Raw genomic sequence first — 21,730 nt, 5'->3', positions numbered from 1 at the left:
TATTACATTTTGCATAGGCTTTAATGTTAAAATATTGAGAAACACAGTCCTTTGAAATTATATTCCACTGCTATGGAATTGCTACTCTGTGGACCATACAAACAGGTATATAAATCTTCATTGTAATCACACATTCACAGAGAATATGAAGTACATTTACTGTTATTAAATTTCTGCCTCTACTCTGCCTCTTACAATTTTTTGCCATCCTTGTTTCTCAAATTATATTTTCCAGAGACCAAAGGATGTTAAATTGTGAAATTTAAATTTCTAACCTAAATATTATAATAAAATTTTATTTTAATGAAGGACTTAGGAAAGCAATACATTATGGATTAAAACATAAGGCAAAGGATTAACCCAAGCAGGCATCTGGAATGTACTAAAAGAAATGAATGTGGCTGGGCGCGGTGGCTCACGCCTGTAATCCCAGCACTTTGGGAGGCTGAGGCGGGCAGATCACGAGATCAGGAGATCGAGACCATCCTGGCTAACACAGTGAAACCCCGTCTCTACTAAGAAATAAAAAAAATTAGCTGGGCGTGGTGGCGGGCACCTGTAGTTCCAGCTACTTGGGAGGCTGAGGCAGGAGAATGGTGTGAACCCAGGAGGCGGAGCTTGCAGTGAGGAGAGATGGCGCCACTGCACTCCAGCCTGGGTGACAGAGCGAGACTCCGTCTCAAAAAAAAAAAAAAAAAGAAGAAGAAATGATGTGCTTTCACCTTCAACAGTGGCACTATAATATTTTGGGCTGGACAATTCTTCATTTCTAGGGAGCTGTTCTGGCTCTTTTAAGATGTGTAGCAGCAGCCCTGGCCTCTACCCACCAGATGCAGTATTATCTTCCCCTCCAGTTGTGACCAAAAAAAAGCCTGCAGAGCTTGTCAAATATCCCTGGCAGAGAGGGGGCAAAACTACCCCCAGTTCTATACATATATTATAAATCATTTGCTCGAATTTCAGAATTATCATTTTTCACAAGATACTTTGGCCCTAGAAATGCTGACTCAAAGCCATTATTTTGGGCCTTCTACCAATGCCGTGTCTGTTTCCCTTGAAGGCTTGCCAGAATCTTTATGTAGGTGACTCTAGATAGTGGTTATTTACTTTCATTTTCTCAGATATTAAAGCATATTTTCCATCTGAGTTTTGAATGGTAAGGGTAAGGCTATTCACCACCTACTATCATCAAAATAGAAGTGGATGTGCAACCACAGATATTTCATTGAAAAATCTCAGAAAGATAAAAGCATATCTTAAACATCACAGATACAGATTTCTATGCTGAAATACCAACTTATAGATAGATGGCATAACCCTAAAATGGTTGATGATTCCATTTTTGGTGCAGTTATAAATCATTTCACTTGTTTGTATTTCAGGACCTCCAGGATATAATGGCTACCCTGGGCCCCAGGTCGGCTACCCACCCCCACCATCCGGCCATTCAGGTCCTGGCCCAGCTGGCTTTCCTGTCCCAAATCAGCCAGTGTATAATCAGCCAGTATATAATCAGCCAGGTGGAGCTGCAGGGGTACCATGGATGCCAGCACCACCACCTCCATTAAACTGTCCACCTGGATTAGAATATTTAAGTCAGGTAATTTCAAAGACACAAAATACTCATAAAAAACAGAACTGTGCTTCCAGCTTGCTTAACCAGATTAACAAATGAATAATTCACCAAAGTCTGAAATAGCAAAACTATATTTTCTGCTAACAGGTTACTCTAATTCTTATAGGTCAGGTTCAATTTTAAAGCAAAATACAAATGCCTTAGAAAATTGTATTTTCTGTGATCTTAAATACAATCTATAATAATGGCCAATAGCAAACATTTAATTAGCACTGTTTTCCTGTCTTTGTTGTATGCGTGATACATGTATTAACTCATTTAATCCCTATTGAAAGTCTATGATGTATAGGTGTTACAGTTATCTCCATTTTTCAAAAGAAGAAACTGAGGTCCAAAGAAGTTATATAGCTCACTCTGGGGTGAGAACCTTAAGAGTCAAGACTGTTTTTTTACTCCCAAAACTTTGGTACTGAGCGAAGTGCTCTTTAATCTTGATACTGAATAATTGCCTTATAATTTGAAAGAAAATTTAAATAAAGTTTATTGTTGAGTTTCAAAAAGTGGCCCCAAACAAGGGGTTAATATTTTATGTGTAGTATGACTCACCTTTTTATTGTAACTAATAAAACTGCATTTTTATGATGCTGCTTTTGTTCTTTGGAAGACCCAATTTTATAAATGCCCTTAATAAAGGAGTAAAAAGTCCTGGATTTTGTTGCACTAAATTATAATTAATCTCAGCAATAAGAGGTTTAACATTTATTTGGTGTTAGAAATCAGGTAGGTCAAATAGAAACAAGAAACTCTGTGTGTCCAGTCTATACACATATAAACAAATATTCTTGTGATATTCAACCAGTTTTCATTTCATAAATCATTTCTTTCTTGCACTCTCTTTAGTAACTTAATTTCCCACAATGCGCTTAAGTGGCACAATCGTAGGAATTTTTGGTCGTTATTATATTATGCAAGAAATACATAGAAATAGATATTTTAAAAATCAGGGTCTCATAAAATACATAAAGGATGTTATCACATATGACAAAGGTTGATATTAAGTATGCTTAATACAGATTTGAAACTTGTAAAAAATACTCTTTGATGGCTAAAAAAGTTACCAATATTTCTTGAGCCTCTTCTAGAAGGAAGATTGTTTTCTACTTTTTGAATTGTTTTTGACACATAATAATTGTGCATATTTATGGAGTACAGTCTGGCATGTACTATGTGTAATGAAAAATGAGGATAATTAGCATATCTATCACTTTCAATATTTATCATTTCTTAGTGTTGAGAACATTCCAAATCCTCTCTTCTAGCTATTTGAAAATATACAATAAATTATTGTTAATTATAGTCAGCCCACATAGCTATAGAACACTAGAATTTATTCCTCCTATCTAGCTGTAATTTTGTATTCATTAACCAACTTCTCTTTATACCTCTCCTCCCTACCCTTCACAGTTTCTAGTAACCACTATTCTACTACCTACTTTTTTTTTTAGATGGAGTCTCGTCCTGTCACCCAGGCTGGAGTGCAGTAGCGCAATCTTGGCTCACTGCAACCTCCGCCTCCCGAGTTCAAGCTATTCTCTTGCCTCAGCCTCCCAAGTAGCTGGGCTACAGGCACCTGCCACCACACCCAGCTCATTTTTGTATTTTTAGTAGAGATGGGGTTTCACCATATTGGCCAGGCTGGTCTTGAACTCCTGAACTTGTGATCCACCTGCCTTGGCCTCCCAAAATGCTGGGATTACAGGCGTGAGCCACTGCGCCCAGCCTCTACTCTCTACTTCTAAGAAATCAATTTTTTTAAGCTTCCACGTATGAGTGAGAACATTCAGTATTTTTCTTTCTGTGCCTGGCGTATTTCACTTAACATAATGTCCCTTAGGCTCATCCATGTTGCTGCCAATGACAGGATTTCATTAATTTTTATGGCTGATTTTTATTCCATTGTGTGTATTAAGAATTCTTTTTTCATTTATCTATTGATGAACACTTAGGTTGATTCTATATGTTGACTGTTAGTGCTGCAATAAGCATGAGATTGCAGATACCTCTTTGACATATTGATTTCCTTTCCTTTAAAATTTTTGTTTTGAAAATTTTGAAAAATTTGAAAAAATACTGTTTTAAAAAAAACAGTAGTGGGATTGCTGAATCATATGGTGGCTGTAATTTTAGTTTTTGAGGAACTGCTACACTGTTCTCCATAATGGCTGCTCTAATTTACTTTCCCACCAACAGATTTCCCCTTCTCCACATTTTTACCATTATTTGTTATTTTTTTGTCTTTTTGATAAAAGTCATTCTTAACTGGACAAAGATAATATCTCATTGTGGTTTGGATTTCATTTCCCTGGTTATTAGTGATGTTGAGCATTTTTTCATAAACTTACTGGCCATTTGTATCAATTTTCTTTTCTTTTTTTTTTTTTTTTTTTGAGATGGAGTCTCACGCTTGTCGCCCAGGCTGGAGTGCAGTAGCACGATCTCGGCTCACTGCAACCTCTGCCTCCTGGGTTCAAGTGATTCTCCTGCCTGAGCCTCCCAAGTAGCTGGGACTACAGGCGCCTGCCACCACACCCAGCTCATTTTTTGTGTTTTTAATAGAGACAGGGTTTCACCATGTCAGCCAGGACGGTCTCGATCTCCTGACCTCATGATCTGCCCACTTTGGCTTCCCAAAGTGCTGGGATTACAGGCATGAGCCACCTCAATTTTCTAATTTTTAAAGGTACTCCAGTGTAAATCAATTTTATTTGACCTAAATTTTTCCACATTAATAATGAACACTAAATATTTTATTAATTTAAAATATTAACTTCAGTTTTACACTAAAAAGTAATATAAGCTGTTAAATATTGATAATTGATTACATATACTGTAAAAAATATATGAATTTTAATTTGGTTAGCTTATAAAAACCTTCATTTGACATGTACTTACCACTTATTTTTTTTTTCCTGTTATAGATAGATCAGATACTGATTCATCAGCAAATTGAACTTCTGGAAGGTATGTATTCATTGTTTTAATCCTGTTTCCATAAAGAGTAGAAGTTTATGCAGATAAAGGCACATCGACCTCCACAAATATAACACTCTCACGTATATGGGACAGTTAAACCAGTTATTTACAATAATAAACATTATCAGCAATTCATTTCTAAAATTTAGGAATCAAAAGGTAAAATGCTATTATGTTGGGCACCTGCCCTCGGGACACTAACTTAGAAGGAAAATAATCAAAACCCTTATTTTGCTCCTCTCTTCGTACATCACTTTTTATCTGACTTCTACCACTTAAGCTATTTTCTCCATAATTGTGATCAGCTTAAGAATGGCACAGAGCCACATTCCAAAGTAAGTTATCTTTTTTATTTGGATGAGAAAGTTTGGGAAAATTATCATTTGTGCCCACAGTTTCTCTTGGGAGTTAAGATGAACCCTATAAAATCTTTGTATACCAGGTCAGATGCAGGCCTCTGCAGTGTTGGAGGATGCTGACCAACTAGCCTGCAGGCTTGGCTTCATAGAAGAGCACTCCTGCTCCTGCTGAATGGCCTGACATTTCCTTGGGTCCAGGGCCCCTTAGGTGCAAAAATAAACTTACGAAGCCAATTAATGTTTTATAATGGCTGACAGGGGAAGAAGACCCCAGGTAGATTTATGAACCATAGTGTTTTCCTTCTAGATATAAAAGGTTTAACAAAAACTCTGCCAGTTTTTTGGACTATGTCTGCTAAATTCATTTTCACCTGTCTCCAAAGTTTCTTTCCACTGGTAAAAATTAGAACATGAATTGTATAAGCAGAATAATGGATTTGGCTAAAATATACAATTGTCATCTATTACATTGAAGTTATTTATAAAGCACATTATTATTTATAATTTACTTGATTTTTTTTAAGTGTATCTGAACAAAGCTTTCTCTGGAAAAGAGCTTTGTATTCTGAATTTTTTAGTGTTTTATAGTATATATTAGTAAGGCTATAAAATCCAAACAGACATATAACCAAACATTACACAGCACACTATTTTTGTAGATTTATAAATATTTGTTAAATATGTGTTAATTATGAAATAGAAAGTTCCAAACCTAATAGTTTTTAATTATGCTTATTTTTCAAAAAAGAAATGTCTCCAGTTTTTTTGTTTCTTTTTCTCCAAAATTGAAAGTCTACGTTATTTTTTCATGAGTGGTATAAAAAAGATGAAGATTACTCAGTTTTTTAGAATCTGAGCATAAACTAGGCACTTACTTTTTTTTCTCAATTCAAAATACAGAAGACAATAAAGATGTAAACAATTTGTTTACATTTTTTAAGTAGATGAAAAGAAACTTAAAGGTTATGTAAACCGATGTTGCTTTACAAATAAGCTGGAGATTTTTGAGATTAAGCTACTTAATGAAACAATTAATTAGATAATAAATGCCCTCTCAAAATCAGCTTAACTTTTTTCTCATCAAACATTTGACTATTTCAGATGTTGAAATCAGATGTGGTTCTTATAAATGCAGAGTACAGGGTCTGTCTGTGTCCCACCAAGGTCACTTAAAGGAGTTCATGGTGGTTAAGACTTGTGAAGGCCGTCTTTATCCGACTCAGAGTCTTTCCATATAGGCATTACAGAGTGACTTTTCCTCCAAATATTTATTTTAATCACTCATTATTTTAGCCAGGCTTCTGACATCTATGACCCCAGTTACTGAGGGCTATGTATAAGTGGGACAGTTATTGCTCCTTTCTGGCTTTAAATACGGAGAGGTTTCCAATGTATGGTTAGATTTGGAAAGCCCTTGATACAAAGCTTGTGAGCCTCAGCATTTTGCAGCCATCTGTTTCCGTCATGAAGAGATTAGCCCAGCAAAGGTGCTGAACACCCTTTGTCTAATACCCACCTCCCACTTCTGAACAACTACTGCTGAGTTGAATAAGGATGCCCTGGGTCCAATGTGACACTCTAATTCACCTTTCATTTTCACTCCCTCGGTTTTTATGCGTGTACATTGCCTTCTTTCAAAACATTGCATAAAAATAAGACATAAGTGTGGTTTATAAGATAGTCTCAAACCAATTGATTTAATATAAAATTTATAGCACATAAACAGCAATCCTCTTATATTCCCCTCCACATTACACAAAAACTATCCTGCATTAGTGGACGTTTTTTCTATACACCTAGCGCCACTGTGCCCACCCACAGCATTGCCCCAACTCTCAGCAGTAAAGTCTCTCTTCTGACAGACATTTGTGGAATTAGGAAAATATAACTTGTTTCTGTTGTCTCGCATAATGAAGGGATGGGTTGCCCCTCCACACCTGTGGGCGTTTCTCGTTAGGTGGAACAAGAGACTTGGAAAAGAAAGAGACACAGAGACAATAGAGAAAGAAAGAAAAATGGGCCCCGGGGACTGGCATTCAGCATACGGAGGACCCAGGCCGCCACCGGCCTCTGAGTTCCCTTAGTATTTGTTGATCATTATCGGGCGTTTCCTGGAGAGGGGGATGTGGCAGGACAATAGGATAATAGTGGAGAGAAGGTAAGCAGGTAAACACATGAACAAATGTCTCTGCATCATAAACAAGGCAAAGAAAAAAGTGATGTGCTTTTGATGTGCATATACATAAACATTTCAATGCCTTAAAGAGCAGTATTGCTGCCAGCATGTCCCACCTCCAGCCCTAAGGCAGTTTTCCCCTATCTCAGTAGATGGAATATACGATTGGGCTTTACACCGAGACATTCCATTGCCCAGAGACGAGCAGGAGACTGATGCCTTTCTTTTATCTCAACTGCAAAGAGGCATTCCTTCCTCTTCTACTAATCCTCCTCAGCACAGACCCTTTACGGGTGTCGGGCTGGGGGATGGTCAGGTCTTTCCCTTCCCACGAGGCGGTATTTCAGACTATCACATTGGGAGAAACCTTGGACAATACCTGGCTTTCCTAAGCAGAGGTCCCTGCGGCCTTCTGCAGTGTTTTGTGTCTCTGGGAGTGGTGATGACTCTTAACAAGCATGCTGCCTTCAAGCGTTTGTTTAACAAAGCACATCCTGCCAGCCCTTAATCCATTTAACCCTAAATTGACACAGCACATGTTTCAGGGAGCACAGGGTTGGGGGTAGGGTTACAGATTAACAGCATCTTAAGGCAGAAGAATTTTTCTTAGTACAGAACAAAATAGAGTCTCTTATGTCTACTTCTTTCTACACAGACACAGTAACAATCTGATCTCTCTTTCTTTTCCCCACAGCATAAGGACTTAATTTCTCTATACATTGGTAATCTCTCCTCCTCCTTTTTTTTGCTATTTTTCTCTGCCTGGATCATCTCTAAACATCATTTCTTCTCCTTCTCCTTATGCCACTTGGAGTATCATCTAAAACTGGCAGAGCTAGATATTATAATATCTGGATAAATTTTTAACATAGAGGTGATTATGATTTCGTCTTATGTTTTTAGTTTTAACAGGTTTTGAAACTAATAACAAATATGAAATTAAGAACAGCTTTGGACAGAGGGTTTACTTTGCAGTGGAAGATACTGATTGCTGTACCCGAAATTGCTGTGGGCCATCTAGACCTTTTACCTTGAGGATTATTGATAATATGGGTCAAGAAGTCATAACTCTGGAGAGACCGCTAAGATGTAGCAGCTGTTGTTGTCCCTGCTGCCTTCAGGAGGTCTGTGATCAATTACCAGGGCACTTTGTAAAATAGTTCAGCAAGAATTTCTGCCCTGTCATTGAACCTTTCATCAAACCTAGGCATTATGATTATTACATTTACATATATTATTTTGCGTTTGTAGATAGAAATCCAATCTCCTCCTGGTGTACCAATAGGTTATGTTATTCAGACCTGGCACCCATGTCTACCAAAGTTTACAATTCAAAATGAGAAAAGAGACGATGTACTAAAAATAAGTGGTCCATGTGTTGTGTGCAGCTGTTGTGGAGATGTTGATTTTGAGGTAAGAGATGTCATAATGTTTATAAGATTTGCTTTCCTAATATAAGAAGAATGTAATTTTGCAGGATGTTATAAATGCATTAAATAAGTATTGTGTGCCAATGTCTCAATAGCAAGATAATTTTCTCATTTATTTAACTTTGGTCAGAGTGGTAGTTATCACTCTTATTAAAGGTCACTGTTGGTCATGATAAATGGATAAAAGAGAAGCAGACCTATGTAGTCAAATAAAAATAAGCAAATCATCCATCACTTAAACATGGTGGTTTCTATGTGATGACACTGTATATTATCCATTTTAAACAGAATGTTAACCTTGTCATCTAAGTCTGATTGCCAAAGCATATGGATCCTTCTTAAATCTGAAATATCATCTGCCAATGCTCAAGGCCATGTTCAGAATGTCTGACATCTTTGAATTCCTACAAGAAGCCCAATTATGCAAAGATAGTTTTGAGAAAATTAGTATAATATGTACTACCCAATTATGCTTCTCTGTGATCTCTCCTTTTCCCTATATTAAATTAGGTCACTAGAAGCTGCAACATATTAATATTTGTATATTTACTGTAATACATTGTAGAATTTCATTAGAGTAGTTCAATAACAGATGTTGTACTTTTACAATCCAAATTTTTTCGTTGCAAATGTTTAAAAATCAGAAGGTTTTAAAACTTAACCTTGATTTCTTGTTTCTTTTGGAAAATCAGAAAATTGGGCCCACTTTTCCAAAGAAAGGGCAAAAATCTACTAAAGATGTGTGGGGCTGCCCCTTGTAATAATGACATGGGAACTCTACCAATGTCTCCACCCCTTACTGAGGTTTTTCAGTATCCAGTGTCATTCATTTATGTGATCTGCCTGCCTTCTTTAATCACATGGTATTTGATTCCTCCGTCAGACCTTAGCTATATAAAGATGAATCCTTTCCCCCATTGACTTCATAATCTAATGACAGAGATTTGCAGTTCTAAGGAGGATGTGATGTAGAAACTTTAAAAAGGCTCTTATAAAGGGATTGTATAGTGTGTGTATGTATATGTGTGAATAATATGCATGTATAAAAAATTTATATAGGGGTATGCATAATAGCAGTTCTTCATGTAAGGGATGGAATCTCTGTCCTACATCCACAGAAGTGAAAAGTAATTTCTTATTCAAGGAACAATATTAACAGAAGTTTGGCTGGCATATATTTTATTTTTAGTAAATAAATGAAAACACTGGAAAAGCATTGTGTAATCCTTGTATTTGATACTAAAGAATTTATGTTTCATCTGGCAGCCTTTCTTGATGGATACCTTAAAGCATCCATTCCATGTAATAAATTAACTTTTCTTCTATTTATCTAGAATGATGATATCAAGGTACTCTCATGGAAAGAATTGAGAAATAGTTACTTGAAGAATTTTCCATAGGGTTGACAATGGAAACTTTGACACCTCAAAGCAGAAATTATCAGTATGAGAGACCACTAAGGAACATGAAATCCACCAGGGTGTCACTGGGCATGGAAAGAGATAAAAGCCTGTTCCACAGCAGGGGCAGGAGTCACTCTAAAACAGAGAATAACTCAAGAGGCATTTCATAGGTGTACTATGTGGAACTAATTCGTGGATTTGATGACAATTGAGGATGAAAAAAATTTTGGAGATAGACTTGATGTGTTATTATTCTGATATTACATTGGCCAAGTTAAGAATCTTGGAGGAAAAACACTTGATTTGTGTCCTCTTGACCATTATGATATTCTGCTTTTTAAAAAGTAAGGTATCACATACTAATACACATCTAGGTCAGGGATCAGCAAAATATAATCAGTGGGCTCTAGTTCATTATATAAAATACATATAGGAAGTTAATGACTTGAATTAAGGTCATGTTGGATTTTAGTTATGTAGGGGAAAAGAATGGAGAGTTTTCAGCAAACAGATAGTAATTGAATCTCTAAGAAGGTTATCTTAATGGTGAGTAAGAGAGAGCCTAGTAGACCTTTTATCCAATATAGATGATAAGAGAGTCTGTCTCCTTCAAGGACTCTTGGTAAGGGGGAAGAAATATGGCCACATGAAACTGACATACCAAGTGAGTTCTGTCTATGAGCTTGAAATCTGAATTCCTGCCACTGTTGTGTTTCAGGAATCTCAAAATATAGAAATTGATCCTGAGTAGTGGTAAATTTTATATGGTCAACTACAGCCCACAGATTTTTTTCCTGCCCTCTCTACAGCCCACAGATTTTTTTTCCTGCCCTCTCTACAGCCCACAGATTTTTTTTCCTGCCCTCTCAACTAGATTTTCATTAGTATTCAATAAATATGTCTTTAAAAAGCAGACAATCATAATGGTCAAGAGTATAGACACTGGAGCCAGATGCCAGGTTTGAAACCCATCTTCACAACACTTACCTGTGTAACCTTAAACAAATTCTTTCACTTCTCTTTGCTCTAGTTTTTTTACATGAAAATTGGGTGTAATAACAGTAAATAAATAAATCATTAGTAAGTAAATAAAATAGCTTACCAGCAACTGTTAATATACTCATGATACACTTTTTATATTTCTTTGCTACATACCTAGATCCTATATGCTGTCATTATATTTCAGTATTTTGCATTTATATTTGCATTGTGAGATGAATCTATGGTTTTCTTTTTAGAATGCTTTTACCAATTAGTATTACATTTATGGATTTAAAAGTTTAACATTATACAATACCAATTTATTATTTCCAAATGTTGACATTTTATTATAGTGATTTTCTATTCCAAAATGTCTACAATTTAGCTAAAAATTATCTAGTCCTGCTAATTTATTGGTTGAAGATCATTTGCATTTCTTATCCTTGCCATAAAAAATGTATTCTCTACTTCTTTAAATTTCTTGCTGTAGTAATCAAAAAGGGCAAATGTTAACATCTTTATCTGTGTAGTGTTGAGTTTACGGTGGCTAGTAAGTTGTCAGCTGCATTTTTCATTTTTTTAATTTTAGAATTAAAAAATAAAATGTAAGAGTTTTCATTACTAGCTTCAAATGCTTCAATGATAGCTATTAGCAGAAAAATACTAACATGTACAAGAAAGGATTTGTATTAGTTTCTTTCACCACAGTAGTATTTCATTACATATAATCCCTAAAACTCAGCAGCAACACGGCCAAGTCTAATTACGAAGGAACAGGAGTATACTGGCACTACAGAAGGAGAGGGAATGAAATGAATATTTGATGAACAGTATTACGCTATCAGTTTCATATTAGATGTTTATTTCTAGTATTTTACAAACTATCCACTTGTACTCAAATAAAATGAGTCAGGTGTTTTTAGATTCCCCACATTTATTTAGCTGAAAAGGACACTCCTCTGTCAATACAACTATATGCGTACATAGTTTTGTGAATTTCAGCTACATTCAGTCCCCACCTGCCCTCCTAGAGGAGTTGCCTTAGTGTGAGCAAAGTCCATTCAACCCTATATGATGGCCCTGGGCTTTCCGCAGGCAGAATTGTAAAATTAGGAAACTTCTACTTTGGAGCTCATTTGTTCATACACTCTTCGTCTTTTATTATTCACACCCCACTGGGTGTGGGGCGTGGGGCATTTCATCAAGTTACTTATTGGTATTTGCCTTTACTCCAAACTGCTAATCTTTTCTAGCTGCTTAGCATTTCATGTTTGGCAACTCACAGTGGGTGGTAATAAGCCTTTTCATCATATTTAATCTTTCAGTCTATGTAAACTGTGCTTCTCCTAAAGCAGAAGTCTAATAGGAGTTTTGTTCATTAACTTCCTGATGGCTTCTAGAAATGTCATCAAAGAAACATTTCATATTTATATCCTTTTTTGCTTAAGTTTTCTTTTGGGTCAATTCAAATAATTTATTAATGTCTGTATTAATATAAAATAGAAATTGTTAAATATTTCAGAAAAACTTTCTGAAATATAATTTATCCATACAATGAAACAGTTTTTTTCATATATCTATAAATAGATACAGGAGCCTCTAGTTATCTAATGAGGGTTACATATGGTGCATAATTTTAATACCATATTTGTTTCATCTTACTTCAAATTTGAAAGTACTTTTGCTATAAGTTTCCTAAAAGTATTTAATACTTTTTTTTTTCAATTTAGATTAAATCTCTTGATGAACAGTGTGTGGTTGGCAAAATTTCCAAGCACTGGACTGGAATTTTGAGAGAGGCATTTACAGACGCTGATAACTTTGGAATCCAGTTCCCTTTAGACCTTGATGTTAAAATGAAAGCTGTAATGCTTGGTGCCTGTTTCCTCATTGTAAGTCTGTTCTTATTAATCTTGATTATAGATGCTTTCTCTAGGTTCATTCTGAAATGATTCAGTAAAGTGTATATTTCAAAATGACATTTTAAAATTTATAGATTTTAAATCAGGATTCCCATTTAATCCTAGCTCTGAAATTCTATTTGATCCTGACACTCTGCGGTCACAGGTGACTAGTTTCTATCTGAAGAGTCTATGAATATTCACATGGCAAGAGGGGGACTAAGGAGATGTCCTAAGGAGAGATTTTAGTCTCCCCTTAAATCAGGCATCTCCTAGATGCTTTGAGGAAGAAGTTGAAAGTGGGCATATGTGGAAAAAATGTAGTGAAACAAGGAAACTTTACCATGACTCATAGTAATTAAATTAAACCATCTAATATAGGAGTATGAAGTACAATAAGAGTGTACATTCACTCAAGTGTGTAGACCTAACTACCAAATTACAGGAAATAATTGGATATAGCAGTGATTCTGAAATTGCCTTCACATTAGAACCACCTAGGGACCTTTAAAAACCCCAAGGACTAGTCCATACCTCAGTTCAACTAAATCAGAAACTTCGAAGTTCATATAGTGTTCCAGGTGATTCCAGTACGCAGCCAAAGATGAGAATTACGGGGATAGAGAAAAAGTAACATTTAGAGAAAATGACTGGAAGATTAATTAAATTCATACAGGTATCAATAAATGAATAGAACTATAGAATTTATTATTAAAATGGAAAGCTAAAGGTAGAACTTATATAATTATAGAGCTTTTGTATATTTACTTATTACATTTAATTTTTTTTAACAGATATGTTACTGTGTTTCACTAGATCCCTTAGTATTTCTGCATCTGATAATTGATCTCTGTTTTGTTGTTGAAAATTCATTTGTGTACTTTTGTTTTTATCTAGGACTTCATGTTCTTTGAAAGCACTGGCAGCCAGGAACAAAGATCAGGAGTGTGGTAGTGGATTACTGAAAGTCTCTTCAGGAAATCTGAAGTCTGTGTATTGATTGAGACTATCTAAATTCATACCTGTATGAATTAAGCTGTAATGCCTGTAGCTCTGGTTGTATACTTTTGCTTTTCAAATTATAGTTTATCTTCTGTATAACTGATTTATAAAGGTTTTTGTACATTTTTTAATACTCACTGTGAATTTGAGAAAAAAGGACATACGAGTTTTTGCATTTATTAATGAAACTTCCTATGAAAAACTGCTTTGAATTCTGATCTCTGATTCATTGTCCATTTTACTACCAAATATTAACTAAGGCCTTATTAATTTTTATATAAATTATATTTTGTCCTATTAAATCTAGTTACAGTTTATTTCATGCATAAGAGCTAATGTTATTTTGCAAATGCCATATATTCAAAAAAGTTCAAAGATAATTTTCTTTACTATTATATTCAAATAATATTCAATATGCATATTATCTTTAAAAAGTTAAATGTTTTTTTAATCTTCAAGAAATCATGCTACACTTAACTTCTCCTAGAAGCTAATCTATACCATAATATTTTCATATTCACAAGATATTAAATTACCAATTTTTAAATTATTGTTAGTAAAGAACAAAATGATTCTCTCCCAAAGAAAGACACATTTTAAATACTCCTTCACTCTAAAACTCTGGTGTTATTATAACTTTTGAAAGTTAATATTTCTACATGAAATGTTTAGCTCTTATACTCTATCCTTCCTAGAAAATGGTAATTGAGATTACTCAGATGTTAATTAAATATAATATTTTATATATATATTCACAGATTATAAACCTAAATAATAATCTATTAGATTCAAATATTTGAAATAAAAGCTTGATTTTTTTGTATATTTGATTTTTGTTTTGAAACGAAATGTGTTCAAATGGTGTTTTGAGCACTCATTCAGTTAAATGATGGTACATTTGAAGCAGGATATTTCCCTGACCCCTTCACAGGACTCCAGACAGGGGTGCCTTGTTTACGCGCCTGCCACTCTCAACTCCTGGGAGGGAGTGCATAGGCAAACAAGGCAGGAACTGGAGTGCACAAGCACTGGAACTGGCTGGCCGCTTTGGCACGGGCAGGAACAAACTCCGTGCAGGCCCTGTGGTAGCATCCAGGTGGGGTTGCCTGCGATTCCTGAAGCCCCAGAAGATGTGTTACAGTGCTCTTTTAGCTCTGCTGTCTGTGGATGGCTTAAGTGTTAACAGCTCAGTGGGCCCTTTGCCTTGTCATATGGGTAAGCTGCCCTCCACCAGCAAGGGCAAAGGGCCAGTGTGAGAGCCTTTTATATCTGCACTCATGGCTCCCAGGCTCTTGTCCGGCGTCCAGGAAAAATGTGGTCACAAAAACAAACTGCAGGATGGTAAATGTGGGGGATTTTATTGCTGATAAAAGTGGCTCTCAGTGGGAAAGGGAGCTGAAAAGGGGACAGTGGGGGTAACTGATCTTCCCCTGAAGTCTGGCCATCTCCAGCTGGATTCTTCTCTGAAGTTACACTGTCAAGCTGTCCCTCTGAAGTCAAGCTGCTTCTCTCCAATGTCCAGCCATAGTCTCCACTCCTCTCTGACCGAGTCTTGGGTTTTTATAGGCACAGGATTGCAGGCAGGGTAGGCCATGGGCAGTTTAGGAAAAGGCAACATTCAAGCAGGAAAACAGGGTATAAATTCTCACTTTGGGCTGGGGTTTCAGGCATTTCCGCTTGAAGGTAGGGTTTTCACTGGGGACTCACCCTTTTCTGCCTAGAATTTCTCTGCCTCCTGTCTCCATCATATTTAACAGACTTTTCCTTTCAAATCTCTGTGTTCCTCCCTGTGCCTTAATTTCTCTCAACTGTCAATAGTATCGTTATCAATTGATTCTGTTATCTACCTCATAAGGTCAGTATGAAGATTCAGTGTTCTAATGCAGGTTCAGAGACCTGAGCAGGTTCCTGCAGTAGAACCAGTGTAAAAAATGAAAAGGACTATGTGTTGGTAAAGATCAATGGTTTTCGGAACACAGAGAAGTGCCTCAAAGCCAATGAGGAAGATTTGGCCTAAAGTAAATTTCTGTATTGTGATTTGAATAGCAAGTAAAATCCATTTAAACCCTAGCAAGAATACTATCTCCTCAAAAAAAAAAAAAAAAAAAAAAAAGTCTATGCAAGATGCCAAGCTAGGGAATGATGCTCATCTCACAGAAGTGTAGATTAAGGGAAATTAAGGCACAGGGAGGAACACAGTCTCTGGCTTCTGCATCAGAGCCTTTTTTTTTTTTTTATCTTAGCCTTATAGTGTCAAAATGTGGCAAGCCATTTTAAGAGAGGAACAATAGCTGGGCGCAGTGGCTCACGCCTGTAATCCCAGCACTTTCGGAGGCCAAGATGGGTGGATCACCTGAGGTCAGGAGTTCAAGACCAGCCTGGCCAAAATGGAGAAACCCTGTCTCTATTAAAAATACAAAAATTAGCTGGGCATGGTGGCAGGCACCTGTAATCCCAGCTACTGGGGAGGATGAGGTGGGAGAATTGATTGAACCTGGGAGGCAGAGGTTGCAATGAGCTGAGATCGTGCCATTGCACTCCAGCCTGGGTGACAAGAGTGAAACTGCTTCTCAAGAAAAAAAAGAGAGAGAGAGAGAGGAACAATAATCTGGGCCCCTGAAACCAGATGAAACAACTGACAATACAGGGTTTGAACTCATGATTTACAAACTGAAAGGGCCATAGAATGATAAGCAACAAGTACAACTGGTCACAGAGCTCTGCACTTAACAATCCTCCACACACATACACACACACGAAGCATTCAAGTTAAACATTAACCTACTGTTAATGTTTACATGGTAGAAAACATCAGATTTATGCCAAAATGCAGATTATAAATTTACCCACATTGAATTCTGACTAGATTTGGAAAATTGATCTGCTTGCCTACTAAGGACAATTTGTTTCTGCCTGTGGATTCTGGGGGTTTTCCATCATTAACACACTGAAGTTATTCTGTCTGGCAGTGATAGGGAACAAACATTGGCCTATTTATTTCAGCAAAGGAGTTAGTTGCTAGGAAACATTTCAACTTTAGTCAGGTATTGCCAATAGACTGCAACCACCTGAAAATATCTTAGAGAAATTCTGTTATGTTGACTTTACAGAGTTAATTAGATCTTAGTCTACTACCCAGTCCACTCGGGCTTCTATACCAAAACACCTTAGACAGGGACAGTGTAATTATAAAGGACTAAAATTTGTTAATTATAGTTCACGAAGCTGAGAAGTCCAAGATCAAGTCACCAACAGATTCTGGTGTCTAGTGAGGGCTGCTCTCTGCTTCCAAGATGGCACCCTGTTGCTGCATTCTCACATGGTGGAAGGCAGAAGGTCAACAGGGACCCAACCGAGCCCTTTTAAAAGGTCACCAATCCAATTCATGAGAATGGTTCCTTCATGACTTAATCACACCCTAAAGGCCCCATATCTGAATACTGTCAAAATGGGTCTTAGTTTCCAACAAATGAATTTGGGGGCACACATACCTTTAAACCATGGCACCTACTAAGTACATTTCTGTTAAATCATACTGCCTGTATTCTCTCCCTGTTATTGCAAGTCACAAGCGGAAGATAATTTACTCACAAAATTATTTTTTTTTTGCAAATCTATTTCAGTTTTTATGAATAAGACAGATTCACTCAAATAATTCACATAAATGTATTTGTAAACTTTCTTTATACCTGAGGAGGAAATGAATTAAAAAAAAATAAGGTTTATTGATTTCAGGGCACTGAAACTGCTCATCAATTATTTAACAAGTACATACAGAGCTTCTACACTGGGCCAGTAGTTATGCTAGGTATGATGGTCTCAATAAGCAACAAAAATTATTTTCTACAAGGTGCTTAAGGTCAATTATACATATGGAATGTTTGATTATGGGATTCAGAGTACTATGGAGAGGGGTAGTAGGGACACTGAACTCAGTTTTAATGGTCAGGAAATTAGGGGAAGTAACTTTCAAACTAAGAAAGTTTGCTGGACAAAAGGCAAGTGAGATTTCAGGCAAAGGAAAGAACATAAACAGAAGTCACCTCAGGGGTCTGAAATGTGGCTAGGCCACTGGTTTTGTGTTCCTTCATGAGTGAAAGACATGCAGGGGGTGGGACATCTAAAGAGTGGCTAGATCATACAGTGCCCTAGCCACATTAAGAAGTTCAGGTTGGGGCCAGACGTGGTGGTTGACACCTGTAATCCCACCACTTTGAGAGGCTGAAGTGGGAGGAAGTAGGAAAGATCAAGTGTCCTTTCCTACACATAGCTCTCTCGCAGTCTCTAGGAATCAGGTGGTGGACTTCTCTAAAGCTGCACTTTTTTTTTTTTTTTTTTTTTCCCAAGCAGCATGGCTTGCCTGATTGTTCTCTAGGAACTAGTCTAGCCTTTTCAGATGAGAAAGTTACTTTGCCTACACAGAAGTTTTCTTATGGTGATTTGGTATCTCCCTCATCACCAAAACCTGGATACATGGTAGATGGCCTAAAATTGTTGAAATATCTATCTTTCAAATTTACAGTCTCAATCCATTTACGTTTCAGGTCCTGAAAGCTATCAAAATAACCAAAGTCCATTCATCTGAGGAGATTGGTATTAATAATTAGTTGTGTAAGTAAAAAAGTCAATAAAAGATGAAGAAGCATATCTGTAAAAAAGATGAATATATTTAAAATAAATTAAGGGTGAATTTTATTATTTTGTTATTATTATTATATCATTTATTTATTTGTCAATCTTTTAAGTAGGGGCAAGGGCCAAGTGTGGGTCTACTATTCTGCATTGTCTTACTTGTATAAAAATACACAGTTTATTTTTGTTTCAATACAGCCAGAATTCTAAGACACTTTCAAAGGTATCCTAGTGTGGAACAGTAAATTTTTACTATGATTTTTCAGTCATTCATATTTGGCTCACCCTTTACTAACTCAGTAGCAATCAACTTTACTGAGTAGACTTAATAAGCATTTTAAAGGAATTCAGATGAACTTACATAGAAACAATCTTTTACATTAATATTTAATCAAAGCAAGTAAAAATATTTACTTTCCATAATTACAATAATCTTTTATATAAACTGATTTACAAATAAACACAAATCACTTTTAGTTGGTGTAGAACTTTTGAGAGAGTAGACGTACCCTAGAACTAGAGAGTCAATAGGGACCCTCTTAAGGTAATAGTCAAGTGTATTCAGCATAATTTGAGCTAATAATTAGGTTTTACAGAGAGAATAGGAAATGTCAACCCAAGGATTTGGGTAAATTAAGATAGAGAGTATCTATATTGACTTTTTTTAATAATTATTTTCTGACAAGGAAAACAATAGTCACCATCAATCCAGTAGGTAAAATAATATGACACTTTTTTATATGATTCATGGCTCCCTCAAGAACTTATCTGCTCCAAAAAGTAAAGGAGAAAGCAGGAAAGAAGAAAGGGAGGGATTAAATGAAAAGGAAAGAAGAAAGAAAAGGGGTTTTTGTTTGTTTCAGTAGAAGTCAACCAAAAAATATAGAAGAAATGATGATGACTGTCAAGTCATCATTACAATAATTTTATTCCAGCAAGGAAACATCAGTGGCTGCTAAAATTACTGATGAATGTTTAAGGAAAAGCAATAGGCAGTACTTACATTGTCTCAAAGTAGCTTCTTATAAGATACTTATTAATTTCAAAAAATAAAATCGTAAGTAATTTTACATTTACTGCATGATACAATTCAGCTGAGCTGCTTGCCATGATATGAAAAAGATCTCCATTCCTCCAGTTTCCAATAACAAGCTTTTTTCTACTCATCTGAACCTTCACCTGCAGTGCATTTAATTCTGTATTTCTACCATTGGTCTCTTCATGTTGATGTAAATCTTCTCTAAGATGATCAACATTTTCTTAGAGAAAAAACATACCATGCTCCTCACTTCCTTTTGTATACTTATCAGTCATTAACATCCATATCTTTTCAGTCTTGTCTTAGTTGGCACAGGCTGTTACAACAAAATATCATAAGCTGTCTTAAACAGGAGACGTTTAATTCTCATAGTTTTGAAGCCTGGGAAGTTCAAAATCAAAGTACCAGCAGATCTGGTTTCTGGTGAGGGACCTCTTTCTGTCTTGGAGAGAGCCACCTTCTTATTGTATTCTCACATGGCAGAGAGTCCAAGCCCTGGTCTCTCTTCCTCCTCTTATAAGGACACTCATCCCATTATGAGACCCCCACCTTTATAAACCTAATTCACTTCCGGAGGCCTTGACTCCAAATACCATCACAGTAGGGGTGAGAGTTTCAACATATGAATTTGGCAGGAGAGGTACACAAACATTTAGTTCATAACATTCCACCTCTGGCCCCCCCCATCATTCATGTCTTTCTTGCATGTAAAATGTATTAATTCTAACCCAATAGTAGCAAAATCCATAACTCATTCTCTCACCAATTCTGGACTTCAAAGTCTCATTTAAGAAACATCTAAATCAGATATGAATGAGACTCAAGGTACAATTCATCCTGAGGCAAAATTTCTTTCCAGCTGTGAGCCTGTGAAACCAGATAAGTTATGTACTTCCAAATTTCAATAGTGGGACAGGAATAGAATAGACTTTCCCATTACAGAATGGAGAAGTTGGGAGGAGGAGAGGAGTAACATGTCCAAATCAAGTTCAAAACCTAGCAAACAAATGCCATTAGATCTTGAGGCTCAAGAATAGTTCTTTCTAGTTTGATGCTCTGTCTTTGAGACCCATGCCCTGCAAGGCTCTTTTGGGTGGGGGTTGTGCCCTCAAAGCTCTGCAGTGTGAGAGTCACATCCACCCCCAAGGCTCAGCTGAGTGAATTCTCATTCTCCAGGCTCCAGGCTGCCACTGTCTAGCCTGTTGAAACCAAGGCAATGGCTCTCTCCCCCATTGAAAACCAAGGAGACAGACCTGATGACCTCTGAATTGCCCTCAGGATTACTGCTTTTCTTATCTTGAAGAGTAGTACACATCTGCAGCCAAATAGCTTGATGTTCTGGTACTGTGGCCTGCAAGAAGTCCTGTAGCTTCTTTCTATTGAAACTGTTTCCACTGTCTTTAAATCTGTCAATCTGAAATAATCAAAAGAATCAGAATTCAGTCTTGAAGAATTTATTCTAGCAAAAAGTTTGGAATGATCATTATAGAAACATTGGCTCTAGAAAATGAAGTAAGTTCCAGTGGAGTCACAGATTAGAAAATGAGTCAATGAATATACTTGATGGAAATCTCATGCAGCTTTTTTTTCTTTTTTAAATAATCAACTAATCTATGTTAACTGAGACTCCTTGTTCTCCAGCTACTCAATCCACAGGTGGCCTGTGGCCCCTGGTAAACAGAAAGGATAGCCATGTAATTGAAGGCTGTTGTGACTCCTCTTATTGTAGGCCAACTTACAAATATCACCAGGAAATAAACTCTCATCATTCTCATTGACTAGACAATAAAAGGACAATGGGCCTTGTAAGGTGGGAACAAGGAAATGGCACAATTAAAAAAAAATGATTGGTTAACATCAGGTTACTTCAGGTTACTTTTTTGTAAGGGTTAAAGCAGAGGGATTTCCTTATTACGCTGACTCAATCAGATTGAAATTTCCTGTTTTCAGGAAAAAAAATAGTCTGCTTGGGATCTATCTGCTTCCTTAAAGCTTCAGTATGATTGCGTAACATTTGGCATGAGTGACTCTATTTTGGTTTAATCTGGTTTATTGGAGAATAGTGCGTGAGCTCACTCCAAAACAATGACCTCCCACAATTTTTGTTTATACACACCCACACACACATACACACACACACACACACACACACACACACACACACACGGTATATATTCACTTTTTTTTTCCCTGTTGGT

The 21,730-nt window shown here is 36.5% G+C and overlaps 1 protein-coding gene across 5 annotated transcripts in view; it reads left to right on the top strand.

The window, feature by feature from the left end:
* Positions 1-14,684, top strand: part of PLSCR1 (phospholipid scramblase 1) — a 28,228-nt gene extending 13,544 nt beyond the window's left edge. For 2 of the 5 annotated variants that reach the window (XM_032173788.2, XM_058426790.1), the window contains exons 4-9: positions 1,383-1,600; positions 4,555-4,597; positions 8,048-8,268; positions 8,396-8,557; positions 12,689-12,850; positions 13,757-14,613. In XM_032173788.2, the coding sequence (XP_032029679.1) occupies positions 1,383-1,600; positions 4,555-4,597; positions 8,048-8,268; positions 8,396-8,557; positions 12,689-12,850; positions 13,757-13,813 (863 nt within the window). In that variant the 3' untranslated portion in view covers positions 13,814-14,613. Of the gene's footprint in view, positions 1-1,382; positions 1,601-4,554; positions 4,598-8,047; positions 8,269-8,395; positions 8,558-12,688; positions 12,851-13,756 lie in introns of all 5 variants that reach the window. The other 3 variants (XM_058426789.1, XM_032173793.2, XM_058426791.1) reach the window with 3 other exon arrangements.
* The last annotated feature ends 7,046 nt before the right edge of the window (positions 14,685-21,730 follow it).

This window comes from Hylobates moloch, unplaced genomic scaffold (genome assembly GCF_009828535.3).
Source record: "Hylobates moloch isolate HMO894 unplaced genomic scaffold, HMol_V3 SCAFFOLD_13, whole genome shotgun sequence".
Classification (NCBI taxonomy): domain Eukaryota; kingdom Metazoa; phylum Chordata; class Mammalia; order Primates; family Hylobatidae; genus Hylobates; species Hylobates moloch.
Note: the sequence above shows the minus strand (reverse complement) of the source record. Positions and strands in the feature narration are given on the sequence as shown.